This window comes from Salvelinus namaycush, chromosome 6, assembly GCF_016432855.1.
Source record: "Salvelinus namaycush isolate Seneca chromosome 6, SaNama_1.0, whole genome shotgun sequence".
Classification (NCBI taxonomy): Eukaryota; Metazoa; Chordata; class Actinopteri; order Salmoniformes; family Salmonidae; genus Salvelinus; species Salvelinus namaycush.
This window is the reverse complement of record NC_052312.1, coordinates 1379339-1395985: the sequence shown is the minus strand read 5'-3', so window position 1 is coordinate 1395985 and position 16647 is coordinate 1379339. Positions and strand designations below refer to the sequence as shown.

The 16647-nt window shown below is 44.9% G+C and overlaps 1 protein-coding gene across 15 annotated transcripts in view; it reads right to left on the bottom strand.

Annotated features, from left to right (window-relative positions):
• Window positions 1–16647, bottom strand: part of LOC120049546 — a 44968-nt gene that overhangs the window by 17767 nt on the left and 10554 nt on the right. For 6 of the 15 annotated variants that reach the window (XR_005477116.1, XR_005477117.1, XM_038995806.1 and 3 more), the window contains 4 exons: window positions 6126–6213; window positions 2682–4406; window positions 2217–2556; window positions 1974–2131 (listed from right to left, as the gene is read on the bottom strand). Coding sequence is in view for 13 of the 15 variants with exons in the window: in XM_038995806.1 (XP_038851734.1) it covers window positions 1974–2131; window positions 2217–2556; window positions 2682–4406; window positions 6126–6213 (2311 nt within the window). In the remaining 2 variants the exon portion in view is untranslated. Of the gene's footprint in view, window positions 1–1973; window positions 2132–2216; window positions 2557–2681; window positions 4578–6106; window positions 6575–16647 lie in introns of those variants that run through there. The other 9 variants (XM_038995805.1, XM_038995808.1, XM_038995815.1 and 6 more) reach the window with 7 other exon arrangements.

Sequence of the window (16647 nt, the reverse complement as noted above, 5' to 3'; positions counted from 1 at the left end):
AGACTCATTCAGGATAAAATATAGACCCCTCAAACTCAACTCTGGACCAGGAAGCCAGTTCCACTGGTTTTGTAATTGTTCCCTTTCTAATCAGGGACTGATTTAGACCTGGGACACCATGTGGGTGATTCCCCTCTAATCAGGGACTGATTTAGACCTGGGACACCAGGTGGGTGATTCCCCTCTAATCGGGGACTGATTTAGACCTGGGACACCAGGTGGGTGATTCCCCTCTAATCGGGGACTGATTTAGACCTGGGACACCATGTGGGTGATTCCCCTCTAATCGGGGACTGATTTAGACCTGGGACACCAGGTGGGTGATTACCATCTAATCAGGGACTGATTTAGACCTGGGACACCAAGTGGGTGATTCCCCTCTAATCAGGGACTGATTTAGACCTGGGACACCAGGTGGGTGATTACCCTCTAATCAGGGACTGATTTAGACCTGGGACACCATGTGGGTGATTACCCTCAAATCAGGGACTGATTTAGACCTGGGACACCAGGTGGGTGCAATTCATTATCAGGTAGAAGATTAAACCAGCAGGTTCTGGACCTCGTAGAGTTGAATACCCCTGACATAGACCATGGACCTCATAGAGTTGAATACCCCTGACATAGACCATGGACCTTGTAGAGTTGAATACCCCTGACATAGACCATGGACCTCGTAGAGTTGAATACCCCTGACATCGAATATGGACCTCGTAGGGTTGAATACCCCTGACATAGACCATGGACCTCATAGAGTTGAATACCCCTGACATAGACCATGGACCTCATAGAGTTGAATACCCCTGACATAGACCATGGACCTCATAGAGTTGAATACCCCTGACATAACCATGGACCTCATAGAGTTGAATACCCCTGACATAGACCATGGACCTCATAGAGTTGAATACCCCTGACATAGACCATGGACCTCATAGAGTTGAATACCCCTGACATAGACCATGGACCTCATAGAGTTGAATACCCCTGACATAGACCATGGACCTCATAGAGTTGAATACCCCTGACATAGACCATGGACCTCATAGAGTTGAATACCCCTGACATAGACCATGGACCTCATAGAGTTGAATACCCCTGACATAGACCATGGACCTCATAGAGTTGAATACCCCTGACATAGCCATGGACCTCGTAGAGTTGAATACCCCTGACATAGCCATGGACCTCGTAGAGTTGAATACCCCTGACATAGCCATGGACCTCGTAGAGTTGAATACCCCTGACATAGACCATGGACCTCATAGAGTTGAATACCCCTGACATAGACCATGGACCTCATAGAGTTGAATACCCCTGACATAGACCATGGACCTCGTAGAGTTGAATACCCCTGACATAGACCATGGACCTCATAGAGTTGAATACCCCTGACATAGACCATGGACCTCGTAGAGTTGAATACCCCTGACATAGACCATGGACCTCATAGAGTTGAATACCCCTGACATAGACCATGGACCTTGTAGAGTTGAATACCCCTGACATAACCATGGACCTCATAGAGTTGAATACCCCTGACATAGACCGTATTGATGTCACTTTTCCAAGACTTTCAGGTACATGTTAAGGAAGTAGGGTTGAATGTTAAGGAAGTAGAACTGAATGTTAAGGAAGTAGAGTTGAATGTTAAGGAAGTAGAGTTGAATGTTAAGGAAGTAGAGTTGAATGTTAAGGAAGTAGAGTTGAATGTTAAGGAAGTAGGGTAGAATGTTAAGGAAGTAGAGTTGAATGTTAAGGAAGTAGAGTTGAATGTTAAGGAAGTAGAGTTGAATGTTAAGGAAGTAGAGTTGAATGTTAAGGAAGCAGAGTTGAATGTTAAGGAAGTAGAGTTGAATGTTAAGGAAGTAGAGTTGAATGTTAAGGAAGTAGAGTTGAATGTTAAGGAAGTAGAGTTGAATGTTAAGGAAGTAGAGTTGAATGTTAAGGAAGTAGAGTTGACTGGTTCTTACCTTTTTCCTGAATTACAGAACTCATCTGAAGCTCCTCCCAAGGTTTCCAGAGCAACTCCTCATTGGATGATGATTCTTCTGGCCACGCCCCTGACACCTCCTCCCTCTCTAGACAACATGGCAGCTCAGCCTGGAACCCTCGACCCACGTTGATACACCTGGGAGAATGAATCAATGAATGAACAAACGAACAAACAATAGAAGAACACAATAGAATGCATTATTCTGTCCAGCCATACTCACGGAAGTAAAAAAGATCCCTTCTCCTCTTCAGTCATCCTTCCCATCCCTCGTTCCCCAGCTGAAGGGGGGACGAGGGAGGAGAGAAGCCCCGTTCCTCTGCGTCTGGGGTTCAGCATAGGTAGAGGGGTGTAGTGGAGCCCTCTCCCAATCCGCTCCACTCCCCTCTGCCCTCCTCTAGGAGACTGGAGCGGACTAGGGAAGGGAGTACCTCTAAACACCACTAGGGGTGCTGCTCCATGCTGTGGCAGTCCACTGGGGGGCTGGGATAGAAGAGAGGATAGGTGAAGGGGTGTGGCAGAGACAACGGTTGATTGTACCGGAGTTTGAAGACTATAGTGACCTGCGAGCAGAAGAGAGGGGGGGAGAAGCAACATAATCAATGGGAGGAAGGTAAAGGAGGAGACTGGAGAGAACACAAGTTAGAACATTTTGGATTTTGGAATACACTAACACACAGCACCATACCTGTATTATTCTCATAGTCCTGGTGAACATGTCTCTGAGTGAACACTGCCTCCTGGCAGTATACATGGCCGGCGCTTGAGGGGTTGCCGTCGACGACACCCTCTTCACCTGACTGCTGCGGCCAATGACAGGGTGGGAGCTTCCACATGACGGTGGAGGGGTGGGAAGTGTGGAGTGGCTGGTGAGAGGAGGGGTAAAACTGGACTGTTCCACTACAATCCCCCCCTGGGGTCTGGGTGAGTTCAACTGTCCCGAGAGAAGGGGTCGTGGTGAGTTTGGGAGGGGGGAGTGGGGAGGGAGGAGGGCTAAGGAGCAGGGGGAAGGGGTGAGGAGGAGGAGGGAGAGTGGAAGAGTCTGTGAGGGAATTGTAAGCACTCGTTTTGATCCATCCTGTGCTTTGTCCTCCCGATCCGAATCCTAAAACCCCACTTCCGGAAATCCCATTCGGAATTCTGTTGCCGGCGACGTTGCGTCTGACGAAGAACGCCTCTGAAAAGGAGTCCAGTTTCTGCCGGTACACCCCAACGCCACCACCACTAGGGCCACTTGCTGCCTGGGAATAGGAGTACAGAGATGCCCAATCCTTGGGGTACCCCCCTCCCTTCTCACTGCCTTCCCAAGCCACAGAACCCTGATCTGGGGGAGAGGGACTCACCCAAAACCCAGGCTTGAACTGGGCCTCTGGAGGATCCAGAATGGACCTTTTATCACCAAAATCATCACATTCTCCTCCGAAATCATCAACCCTTATCATATTATTCCTCTTTCCTGCATCATCAAGCCTTCTCAAACTATCCATCTTTCCTGTATCATCAAAGATATCAATACCATTATAGAGATGATCAGCTCTATTGTTTCCACCATCATGGCTACCGGTAGTGGTGTCTCTATAACCACTGCTACCATCTCGCCTCTCCTCACACACATCATCTCTGCTGTAGAACACATCATCCCTGTTACTACAGACGTCATCCGTTCTTTGAAAGACGTCATTCCTGCTATCATCCATTCTGTAAAAGACCTCATCTCTAGTGTTAGACCCCTCGTCCGTTTTCTCCTCACACCCCTGATCTCTACTGTTGCTGTAGAAAACATCATCCCTACTGCTGTTACAGCCTTCATCCGTTCTGTAAAAGACATCATCCCTTTTACAGTCCTCATCTATTCTGTGGTAAATATCACCACCACTACCACTGGCGCTGCTGTCATCGCCATCGCAGTCCTCATCCCTCTGGGTAGCATAGGCAAGGCTCTGACTTTCAAAATGTCTGCCGAAATCATCCCCTTGACCTACAACATCATCCGCAACCCCCCTATTACGGTAGCTAGCTTTCTGCGCACCAAAACAAACATCTCTACCATCAACATCACTACAGTTATCACCTCTGCTATGTCCACGAACCTCTACATAACCTCCTCTTCCACCACCCCCACCCCTGTAGCTGTCTCTGCTCCCTCTATAATAGGGGCTTGAATCGGGGAGAGTGGTCCTGGGTGCTGCCTCTATTCCAGTTCCTCCATATTGCTCCAGGGGAGTCTGGAGCTCCAGGGGGTGGTGGCAAGATGTCTGGCCCAGACCGGGGCTCCCGATGCTGGGGTGTAAGTGGTGGGAGAGGTGGGTGTGATGCTGGAAGCATGGGTCCTGGTAAGGCTGGGGAGTTGGCAGTCGGAGGGGTATTCTCTCAGCCATAGGGTAGTCTCTGGTCTCTCTGAGTGTGTTCTGTGCTGGGATAGAGGGACCTCTAGTGGTTAAGATTGCAGGAGCAGACATGGTGGTTCCTAATTACTAGAAAAAAAAGGGAAAGGACACTAGAAAATAGGGAGGGAGGGATGGACAGAGAGGGAGGGATGGAGAGAGAGGAGAGAGAAGTGAGGAGAGAGAAGTGAGGAGAGAGAAGAGAGGAGAGAGAAGGGAGGAGAGAGAAGTGAGGAGAGAGAAGGGAGGAGAGAGAAGAGAGGAGAGAGGAGAGAGAAGGGAGGAGAGAGAAGGGAGGAGAGAGAAGGGAGGAGAGAGAAGTGAGGAGAGAGAAGAGAGGAGAGAGAAGTGAGGAGAGAGAAGGGAGGAGAGAGAAGGGAGGAGAGAGAAGAGAGGAGAGAGAAGGGAGGAGAGAGAAGGGAGGAGAGAGAAGTGAGGAGAGAGAAGAGAGGAGAGAGGAGAGAGAAGTGAGGAGAGAGAAGGGAGGAGAGAGAAGGGAGGAGAGAGAAGAGAGGAGAGAGGAGAGAGAAGAGAGGAGAGAGAAGAGAGGAGAGAGAAGTGAAGGGAGGAGAGAGAAGAGAGGAGAGAGAAGTGAGGAGAGAGAAGGGATGAGAGAGAAGTGAAGAGATTGGAGGAGAAAGAAGAGAGGAGAGAGGAGAGGAGAGAGGAGAGAGGAGAGAGGAGAGAGGAGAGAGTAGTGAAGAGATTGGAGGAGAAAGAAGAGAGGAGAGAGAAGTGAAGGGAGGAGAGAGAAGGGAGGAGAGAGAAGGGAGGAGAGAGAAGGGATGAGAGAGAAGTGAAGAGATTGGAGGAGAAAGAAGAGAGGAGAGAGGAGAGAGGAGAGAGGAGAGAGTAGTGAAGAGATTGGAGGAGAAAGAAGAGAGGAGAGAGAAGGGAGGAGAGAGAAGTGAAGAGATTGGAGGAGAAAGAAGAGAGGAGAGAGAAGTGAAGAGATTGGAGGAGAAAGAAGAGAGGAGAGAGGAGAGAGTAGTGAAGAGATTGGAGGAGAGAAGGGAGCAGAATGCAGAACATCAGCGTCATCTCTCTGATCTAAACATATTAATCTGTTGCCCTGTATCTGTAGAAACGTACCTGGAGAAGCAGGAGAACCTTCACTAGTGAGAAAACATAGTGTGACTCAAGTAGTTAAAACTTAGTGGCAAACAAATCTCACAAACTGAAACTGGCCTTTAGATACAGGACCATTATATCTGTTCAATGCACAAGTCTCTCTCTCTCTCTCTCTCTCTCTCTCTCTCTCTCTCTCTCTCTCTCTCTCTCTCTCTCTCTTTTTTTTCTCTCTCTCTCTTTTTTTTTTCTCTCTCTCTCTCTCTCTCTCTCTTCTCTCTCTCTCTCTCTCTCTCTCTCTCTCTCTCTCTCTCTCTCTCTCTCTCTCTCTCTCTCTCTCTTTTTTCTCTCTCTCTCTTTTTTCTCTCTCTCTCTTTTTTCTCTCTCTCTCTTTTTTCTCTCTCTCTCTTTTTTCTCTCTCTCTCTCTCTCTCTTTTTTCTCTCTCTCTCTCTCTCTCTCTCTCTCTCTCTCTCTCTCTCTCTCTCTCTCTCTCTCTCTCTCCCTCTCTCTCCCTCTCTCTCCCTCTCTCTCTCTCTCTCTCTCTCTCTCTCCATCTCTCTCTCCCTCTCTCTCTCTCTCTCTCTCTCTCTCTCTCTCTCTCTGTTGTAATTAGGTCATGTTAAGACTGTATGACTCAGAGAAAGATTATACGTTTCTCACAGGAAGACGTTGTTGTTACCATCTTCTATGTATTTCCTCCTCTCTCGCTTCTTTTCTTTCTCTTTCTTTCTCTCTCTCCTTCTCTCTCTCTCCCTTCTTTTCTTTCTCTGTTGACATGACCGACAAAAAACAAGGTCTCAAAATATATCACACTGTCACAAACAAACATATTCTGATCGTGTACGCTTATACACACACGCACAAACAAAATATCCTTATCGTGTACACTTATACATACACACACAAACAAACTTATCGTGTACGCTTATACACACACACAGGTGTCAGGATCAAAAGGTAACAGAGACACTCCCCCATCCTCCCTCCTCCTCCCCTCACTCAATGAAAACCACATCCTCAGGAAACACAGTCCCTCCTCTCTATCTTTATCTCTCTCACCGTTGATCTATCTTTATCTCTCACTGTTCCTTCCTTCCTCTCTCTCTCTCCTCACTTTCTCTCTCTCTCTCTCTCTCCTCACTTTCTCTCTCTCTCTTTCCTCCCTTTCTCTTATCCTCTCCCCCTCTCCTCTCTTTCTCTCTCTCCTCTCTCTCTCTTATCCTCTCCCCCTCTCCTCTCTTTCTCTCTCTCTCTCCTCTCTTTCTCTTATCCTCTCCCTCTCTCTCCTCTCTTTCTCTCATCCCTTCTCTCCTCTCTTTCTCTTATCCTCTCCCCCTCTCCTCTCGTCTCTTTCTCTCTCTCTTTCTCTTATCCTCTCCCCCTCTCCTCTCCTCTCTATCTCATTCTTTCTCTCTCCTCTCTTTCTCTTATCCTCTCTTGCTCTTTCTCCCTCTATCTTGCTCTCTCTCTCTCCTCTCTTTTATTCTCTCATTATCTCTCTCTCTCTCTATGTATATCGTTCTCTTCACTTACCAATTGATGTCTTCTCTGTTTTTCTGTATTATATTAGCACATTACCACCACACATTCTCAGGCTGGTCAGTTACACATCCTATGGTTATAGACCAACACATGTATGTTTATAGGGGTGGGTGTGTGTGCGTGTGGGGGAGCTATGTGTGTGTGTATGTATGTCTGTGTGTGCGAGCGTGTGCGTGTGCGAGCGTGTGCGTGTGTGCGTGCGTGTGTGTGATGAGAACCCTGTTGTTTACCGGAGCGAGGAGCTCTAGGTTAGTCAGCTGACAGGAAGTCTCTACAAGGACACACCACTCTCTACCAAAAGAGACAGAGAGAGAGGAAGGAAGACAGGACCAGGGAATCCTCCGAATGAACCAGCACCCTGCACACACCCCCACCCACACGCCATCGTTCCTTCCTTCCTTCCTTCTTTCCTTCCTTCATTACCTCATTCCTTCCTTCCTTCTTTCCCTCATTCCCTCATTCCTTCATTCTCTCCATCCTTCATTACCTCATTCCCTCATAGTAGAAACCTCACAATAGAAACCTCACAGTAGAAACCTCACAGTAGAAACCTCACAGTAGAAACCTCACAATAGAAACCTCACAGTAGAAGCCTCACTAACAACATAGCATCTAGTGGAGGAGTAACACTGCTGAAGAACTAGAGGGGAATATTGACGCTCCAGCGTGTTGGTTTCATAAGGCGATTTCCTGATCTAAATCGTTACTCCTAGATACACTATATATACAAAAGTATGTGGACACCCTTTCAAATTAGTGGATTCGGCTATTTCAGCCACACCCGTTGCTGACAGGTGTATAAAATCGAGCACACACAGCCATCGAGCAATCTCCATAGACAAACATTGGCAGTAGAATGGGCCGTACTGAAGAGCTCAGTGACTTTCATCATGGCGCCGTCATAGGATGCCACCTTTCCAACAAGAAAGTCCGTCACATTTCTGCCCTGCTAGAGCTGCCCCCGGTCAACTGTAAGTGTTGTTATTGTGAAGTTGAAAACGTCTAGGACCAACAACAGCTCAGGCGCGAAGCACGTAAAAATCATCTGTACTCGGTTGCAACACTCACTACCGAGTTACAAACTGCCTTTGGAAGCGACGTCAGCACAAAAACTGTTCGTCGGGAGCTTCATTAAAACCTCTTGAGCCTATGGGGGCGCCATTTTGACTTTGTAAAAATGAGTTCCCAAATTAAACTGCCTCGTACTCAATTCTTGCTCGTACAATATGCATATTATTATTACTATTGGATAGAAAACACTCTAGTTTCTAAAACCGTTTGAATTATTTCTCTGAGTGAAACAGAACTCATTCTGCAGCACATTTCCTGTCAGGGAGTGAGATTTCAGAAATCAAGGTCCCTGTTCTGAGGTCAGTTTATAAGTCCCCATGTAAGCCATCGGGCTACATGCACTGCATACGTCTTCCTCTAGATGTCAGTAAGCGGGGAGAATTTGAATGGAGTGGATTGCGCAATCTGGGACCCTATATAAGACCGTGGAACGGAAGTACCTTCCTTTTCAACGGTGCGCCTGGCGCAAGAAGACATAACAATGGCGTCCTGCAAACGCTTTCGTTTTAGTAGTTCTATATCTCCGGTCATGTTTTTATTCGTTATAGGTGTTAAAGACATCATAAGGTAGTTAATTTAAACCGACTTATAGCAGTTTATAGCAGTTTATTGCGATTTTCTGGGATTTCTTTGTCATGCGCTTTCACGAGTTGGACACCTCTCCAGTGGGTGGCTATCGTTAGCTGCTATTTCGACAGGAGAAGAGGACATCTTTCAACCCAAAGACGATTGTTCTGGAGAAAGGACACCTTGCCCAAGATTCTAATGGAAGCTCAGCTAATAGTAAGCAGTCTTTATGCTGTTAATTCGTACTTATGTTGACAAATGTCAAATAATAATTCCGCCATGAATTACGGTGCGTCTCGCTTTAGCGCACGCTGTATGCTTGAAGTAACGTTAATTTTAAAAATGTAACCCAGCGATTGCATTAAGAACTAATTTGTCTTTCAATTGCTGTCCAACCTGTATTTTTTAGTCAAGTTTTGGAACAGTTACTGATTAGAATAGGTGCCTCTCCAAAGATTTCTCCTGACATTTTCTGGGCAGCTTTGCTACTTTTCTCATTGTATAACCACGATTTGTGCCGCTAAATATGCACATTTTCGAACAAACTCTATATGCATTGTGTAATATGATGTTATAGGACTGTCATCTGAAGAATTCTGAGAAGGTTAGTGAAAAAATTAATATATTTTGGTGGTTTATACGTTATCGCTATTTTTGCCTTGAATCAATGCTGTTGTGATGTTTGCTATTGTGGTAAGCTAATATAACGCTATATTGTGTTTTCGCTGTAAAACACTTAGAAAATCTGAAATATTGTCTGGATTCACAAGATCTGTGTCTTTCAATTGCTGTACGCTGTGTATTTTTAAGAAATGTTTTATGATGAGTAATTAGGTAATACACGTTGCTCTCTGTAGTTATTCTAGTCGCTTTGGTGAGAGTTGTGATGGTGGCTGCAATGGTAAACTATGATTTATACCTGAAATATGCACATTTTTCTAACAAAACATATGCTATACAATAAATATGTTATCAGACTGTCATCTGATGAAGGTGTTTCTTGGTTAGTGGCTATTTATATCTTTATTTGGTCGAATTTGTGATAGCTACTGATGGAGTAAAAAACTGGTGGAGTAAAAAAAGTGGTGTCTTTTGCTAACGTGGTTAGCTAATAGATTTACATATTGTGTCTTCCCTGTAAAACATTTTAAAAATCAGAAATGATGGCTGGATTCACAAGATGTGTATCTTTCATCTGGTGTCTTGGACTTGTGATTTAATGATATTTAGATGCTAGTATTTACTTGTGACACTATGCTAGGCTATGCTAGTCAGCTTTTTTACTGATGGGGGTGCTCCCGGATCCGGGTTTGGGAGGAATTAGAGGTTAAATGGGTTTCCGTGGCTGAGCAGCCGCACACAAGCCTAAGATCACCATGCGCAATGCCAAGCGTCGGCTGGAGCGATGTAAACCTCGCCGCCATTGGACTCTGGAGCAGTGGAAATGCGTTCTATGGAGTGATGAACCACGCTTCTCCATCTGGCAGTCCGATGGAACAATCTGGGTTTGGCGGATGCCAGGAGACCGCTACCTGCCCCAATGCATATGTCCAACTGTAAAGTTTGGTGGAGGAGGAATAATGGTCTGGGGCTGTTTTTCATGGTTCGGGCCCCTTAGTTCCAGTGAAGGGAAATATTGGTAACTAGGTTGGTCATGTAGTGAAAATATGACCCCTTGGTAACTAGGTTGGTCATGTACTGTAAATACAGCCCCTTGGTAACTAGGATGGTCATGTACTGTAAATACGGCCCCTTGGTAACTAGGTTGGTCATGTACTGTAAATACGGCCCCTTGGTAACTAGGTTGGTCATGTACTGTAAATACAGCCACTTGGTAACTAGGTCGGTCATGTTGTGAAAATACGGCCCCTTGGTAACTAGGTTGGTCATGTACTGTAAATACAGCCCCTTGGTAACTAGGTTGGTCATGTACTGTAAATACGTTCCCTTGGTAACTAGGTTGGTCATGTAGTGAAAGTACGACCCCTTGGTAACTAGGTTGGTCATGTAGTGTACATACGACCCCTTGGTAACTAGGTTGGTCATGTAGTGTACATACGACCCCTTGGTAACTAGGTTGGTCATGTGGTAAACATACACCTTGGTAACTAGGTTGGTCATGTAGTGTAAATACGACCCCTTTGTAACTAGGTTGGTCATGTACTGTAAATACAGCCCATTGGTAACTAGGTTGGTCATGTAGTGTACATACGACCCCTTGGTAACTAGGTTGGTCATGTACTGTAAATACAGCCCCTTGGTAACTAGGTTGGTCATGTACTGTAAATACGGCCCCTTGGTGACTAGGTTGGTCATGTAGTGTAAATACGACCTCTGGGTAACTAGGTTGGTCATGTACTGTAAATACGACCCCTTGGTAACTAGGTTGGTCATGTAGTGTACATACGACCCCTTGGTAACTAGGTTGGTCATGTAGTGTACATACGACCCCTGGGTAACTAGGTTGGTCATGTGGTAAACATACACCTAGGTTACTAGGTTGGTCATGTAGTGTAAATACAGCCCCTTGGTAACTAGGTTGGTCATGTAGTATACATACGGCCCCTTGGTAACTAGGTTGGTCATGTACGGTAAATACAGCCCCTTGGTAACTAGGTTGGTCATGTACTGTAAATACAGCCCCTTGGTAACTAGGTTGGTCATGTACTGTAAATACGGCCCCTTGGTAACTAGGTTGCTCATCTACTGTAAATACAGCCCCTTGGTAACTAGGTTGGTCATGTACTGTAAATACGGCCCCTTGGTAACTAGGTTGGTCATGTAGTGTAAATACAGCCCCTTGGTAACTAGGTTGGTCATGTACTGTAAATACGGCCCCTTGGTAACTAGGTTGGTCATGTAGTGTACATACGGCCCCTTGGTAACTAGGTTGGTCATGTAGTGTACATACGTTCCCTTGGTAACTAGGTTGGTCATGTACTGTAAATACGGCCCCTTGGTAACTAGGTTGGTCATGTAGTGTACATACGTTCCCTTGGTAACTAGGTTGGTCATGTACTGTACATACGACCCCTTGTTAACTAGGTTGGTCATGTAGTGTACATACGACCCCTTGGTAACTAGGTTGGTCATGTAGTGAAAGTACGACCCCTTGGTAACTAGGTTGGTCATGTAGTGTACATACGACCCCTTGGTAACTAGGTTGGTCATGTAGTGTACATACGACCCCTTGGTAACTAGGTTGGTCATGTAGTGAAAGTACGACCCCTTGGTAACTAGGTTGGTCATGTAGTGTACATACGACCCCTTGGTAACTAGGTTGGTCATGTAGTGTACATACGACCCCTTGGTAACTAGGTTGGTCATGTAGTGAAAGTACGACCCCTTGGTAACTAGGTTGGTCATGTACTGTAAATACGGCCCCTTGGTAACTAGGTTGGTCATGTAGTGTACATACGTTCCCTTGGTAACTAGGTTGGTCATGTACTGTACATACGACCCCTTGTTAACTAGGTTGGTCATGTAGTGTACATACGACCCCTTGGTAACTAGGTTGGTCATGTAGTGAAAGTACGACCCCTTGGTAACTAGGTTGGTCATGTAGTGTACATACGACCCCTTGGTAACTAGGTTGGTCATGTAGTGTACATACGACCCCTTGGTAACTAGGTTGGTCATGTAGTGAAAGTACGACCCCTTGGTAACTAGGTTGGTCATGTAGTGTACATACGACCCCTTGGTAACTAGGTTGGTCATGTAGTGTACATACGACCCCTTGGTAACTAGGTTGGTCATGTAGTGAAAGTACGACCCCTTGGTAACTAGGTTGGTCATGTACTGTAAATACGACCCCTTGGTAACTAGGTTGGTCATGTACTGTAAATACAGCCCCTTGGTAACTAGGTTGGTCATGTACTGTAAATACGGCCCCTTGGTAACTAGGTTGGTCATGTACTGTAAATACGACCCCTTGGTAACTAGGTTGGTCATGTAGTGTAAATACAGCCCCTTGGTAACTAGGTTGGTCATGTAGTGAAAGTACGACCCCTTGGTAACTAGGTTGGTCATGTAGTGTACATACGACCCCTTGGTAACTAGGTTGGTCATGTACTGTAAATACGGCCCCTTGGTAACTAGGTTGGTCATGTACTGTAAATACGACCCCTTGGTAACTAGGTTGGTCATGTAGTGTAAATACAGCCCCTTGGTAACTAGGTTGGTCATGTAGTGAAAGTACGACCCCTTGGTAACTAGGTTGGTCATGTAGTGTACATACGACCCCTTGGTAACTAGGTTGGTCATGTAGTGTACATACGACCCCTTGGTAACTAGGTTGGTCATGTAGTGTACATACGACCCCTTGGTAACTAGGTTGGTCATGTACTGTAAATACGACCTCTGGGTAACTAGGTTGGTCATGTAGTGTAGATACGACCCCTTGGTAACTAGGTTGGTCATGTACTGTAAATACGACCCCTTGGTAACTAGGTTGGTCATGTACTGTAAATACGACCCCTTGGTAACTAGGTTGGTCATGTGGTAAACATACACCTAGGTGACTAGGTTGGTCATGTAGTGTACATACGACCCCTTGGTAACTAGGTTGGTCATGTACTGTACATACGACCCCTTGGTAACTAGGTTGGTCATGTAGTGTAGATACGACCCCTTGTTAACTAGGTTGGTCATGTAGTGTACATACGACCCCTTGTTAACTAGGTTGGTCATGTACTGTAAATACGACCCCTTGGTAACTAGGTTGGTCATGTGGTAAACATACACCTAGGTGACTAGGTTGGTCATGTAGTGTACATACGACCCCTTGGTAACTAGGTGTGTAATGTAGTGTACATACGACCCCTTGGTAACTAGGTGTGTCATGTAGTGTACATACGACCCCTTGGTAACTAGGTGTGTCATGTAGTGTACATACGACCCCTTGGTAACTAGGTGTGTGAGTAGCCAGACAATTTTTAAGAAACAAAAAACATTAGCTTTCATCAAACTGTAGATCATCAACACTCCTGAACAATGTGAGACACAAAGATGGCACAGGATGAAGACGAAGGGAAGAAGAGTACGGATGAGTGTGGGGGACCATGTTCTAGTCATCTCTCAGATAAGCAAAAGAGAACCAAAGGGTGGGTGGGGGAAGGAAAGAAAGAAAGAAAGAAAGAAAGAAAGAAAGAAAGAAAGAAAGAAAGAAAGAAAGAAAGAAAGAAAGAAAGAAAGAAAGAAAGAAAGAAAGAAAGAAAGAGAGAGAGAGAGAGAGAGAGAGAGAGAGAGAGAGAGAGAGATACAGATACAGAGAGAGAGAGAGAGAGAGAGACAGATATATATATATAGAGAGAGAGAGAGAGAGAGAGAGAGAGAGAGAGAGAGAGATACAGAGACAGAGAGAGAGGGACAGATATAGAGAGAGCGAGAGATAAAGCGAGAGAGAGAGACAGAGAGAGAGAGAGAGAGAGAGAGAGAGAGAGAGAGAGAGAGAGAGAGAGAGAGAGAGAGAGAGAGAGAGATACAGATACAGAGAGAGAGAGAGAGAGACAGATATATATATATAGAGAGAGAGAGAGAGAGAGAGAGAGAGAGAGAGAGACAGATACAGAGACAGAGAGAGAGGGACAGATATAGAGAGAGCGAGAGATAAAGCGAGAGAGAGAGACAGAGAGAGAGAGAGAGAGAGAGAGAGAGAGAGAGAGAGAGAGAGAGAGAGAGAGAGAGAGAGAGAGAGAGAGAGACAGAGACAGAGACAGAGACAGAGACAGAGACAGAGACAGAGAGAGAGAGAGAGAGACAGATACAGATACAGATACAGATACAGATACAGAGATAGAGATAGAGAGAGAGAGAGAGATATATATATAGAGAGAGAGAGAGAGAGAGAGATACAGAGAGAGAGAGAGAGAGAGATATATATATATAGAGAGAGAGAGAGAGAGAGAGAGAGAGAGAGAGAGAGAGAGAGAGAGAGAGAGAGAGAGAGAGAGAGAGAGAGAGAGAGAGATACAGAGATAGAGAGAGAGACAGATATAGAGAGAGAGAGAGAAAAGTGGACTTTTTTTCTCTCCGATCAATCTCATCACTCCAATTTCTCATCACTAAATAAAGAATTGATGAAGGACTGATGACGAGATGAGATCAACAACGTACTTACGGTATTCTCAATACAGGTGGAATAAGACACACTAAGTATCCTGGCACGGAGAAAGGCTTGGTTATTTTGAGTGCCCAAAATGTAACGTCTTTTCTCAGGCCTTACACGGGAAGAACAACACAGACAGGAAAGTCAATGTTTTATACTATGTTTTAATCTAGATTGATCTGAGATGTGGTTTTCTAGTGTTTAGAGTCTGTGTGACTAACACGGGTGTATAAGACAGCGCATACAATCATGAGTCCTAACTATGGCAGAATCTGAACACTGGCTAAACAAACTAACTACGGCAGAATCTGAACACTGGCTAAACAAACTAACTATGGCAGAATCTGAACACTGGCTAAACAAACTAACTATGGCAGAATCTGAACACTGGCTAAACAAACTAACTATGGCAGAATCTGAACACTGGCTAAACAAACTAACTATGGCAGAATCTGAACACTGGCTAAACAAACTAACTATGGCAGAATCTGAACACTGGCTAAACAAACTAACTAGGCAGAATCTGAACACTGGCTAAACAAAACTAATACGGCAGAATCTGAACACTGGCTAAACCAAACTAACTACGGCAGAATCTGAACACTGGCTAAACAAACTAACTACGGCAGAATCTGAACACTGGCTAAACAAACTAACTACGGCAGAATCTGAACACTGGCTAAACAAACTAACTACGGCAGAATCTGAACACTGGCTAAACAAACTAACTACGGCAGAATCTGAACACTGGCTAAAAAAAACTAACTACGGCAGAATTGAAACTGGCTAAACAAACTAACTATGGCAGAATCTGAACACTGGCTAAACAAACTATGGCAGAATCTGAAACTGGCTAAACAAACTAACTATGGCAGAATCTGAACACGGGCTAAACAAACAACTACCAGAATCTGAACACTGGCTAAACAAACTAACTATGGCAGAATCTGAACACTGGCTAAACAAACTAAACTATGGCAGAATATGACACTGGCTAAACAAACTAACTAGGCAATCTGAACACTGGCTAAACAAAACTAACTATGGCAGAATTGAACACTGGCTAAACAAACTAACTATGGCAGAATCTGAACACTGGCTAAACAAACTAACTATGGCAGAATCTGAACACTGGCTAAACAAACTAACTACGGCAGAATCTGAACACTGGCTAAACAAACTAACTACGGCAGAATCTGAACACTGGCTAAACAAACTAACTATGGCAGAATCTGAACACTGGCTAAACAAACTAACTACGGCAGAATCTGAACACTGGCTAAACAAACTAACTACGCAGAATCTGAAACACTGGCTAAACAAATAACTATGGCAGAATCTGAACACTGGCTAAACAAATAACTACGGCAGAATCTGAACACTGGCTAAACAAACTAACTATGGCAGAATCTGAACACTGGCTAAAACAACTAACTACGGCCAGAATCTGAAACACTGGCTAAACAAACAACTATGGCAGAATCTGAACACTGGCTAACAACTAGGCAGATCTGAACACGGCTAAAAACTAACTATGGCAGAATCTGAAACAGGCTAAACAAATAACTATGGCAGAATCTGAAACATGGCAAACAAACTAACTATGGCAGAATCTGAACACTGGCTAACAAAAATAATACGGCAGAATCTGAACACTGGCTAAACAAACTAACTATGGCAGAATCTGAACACTGGCTAAACAAACTAACTATGGCAGAATCTGAACACTGGCTAAACAAACTAACTATGGCAGAATCTGAACACTGCTAACAAACTAACTATGGCAGAATTGAACACTGGCAAACAAAATAACTATGACAGAATCTGAACACTGGCTAAAAAAACTAACATTGGCAGAATCTGAACACTGGCTAAACAAACTACTATGGCAGAATCTGAACACTGGCTAAACAAA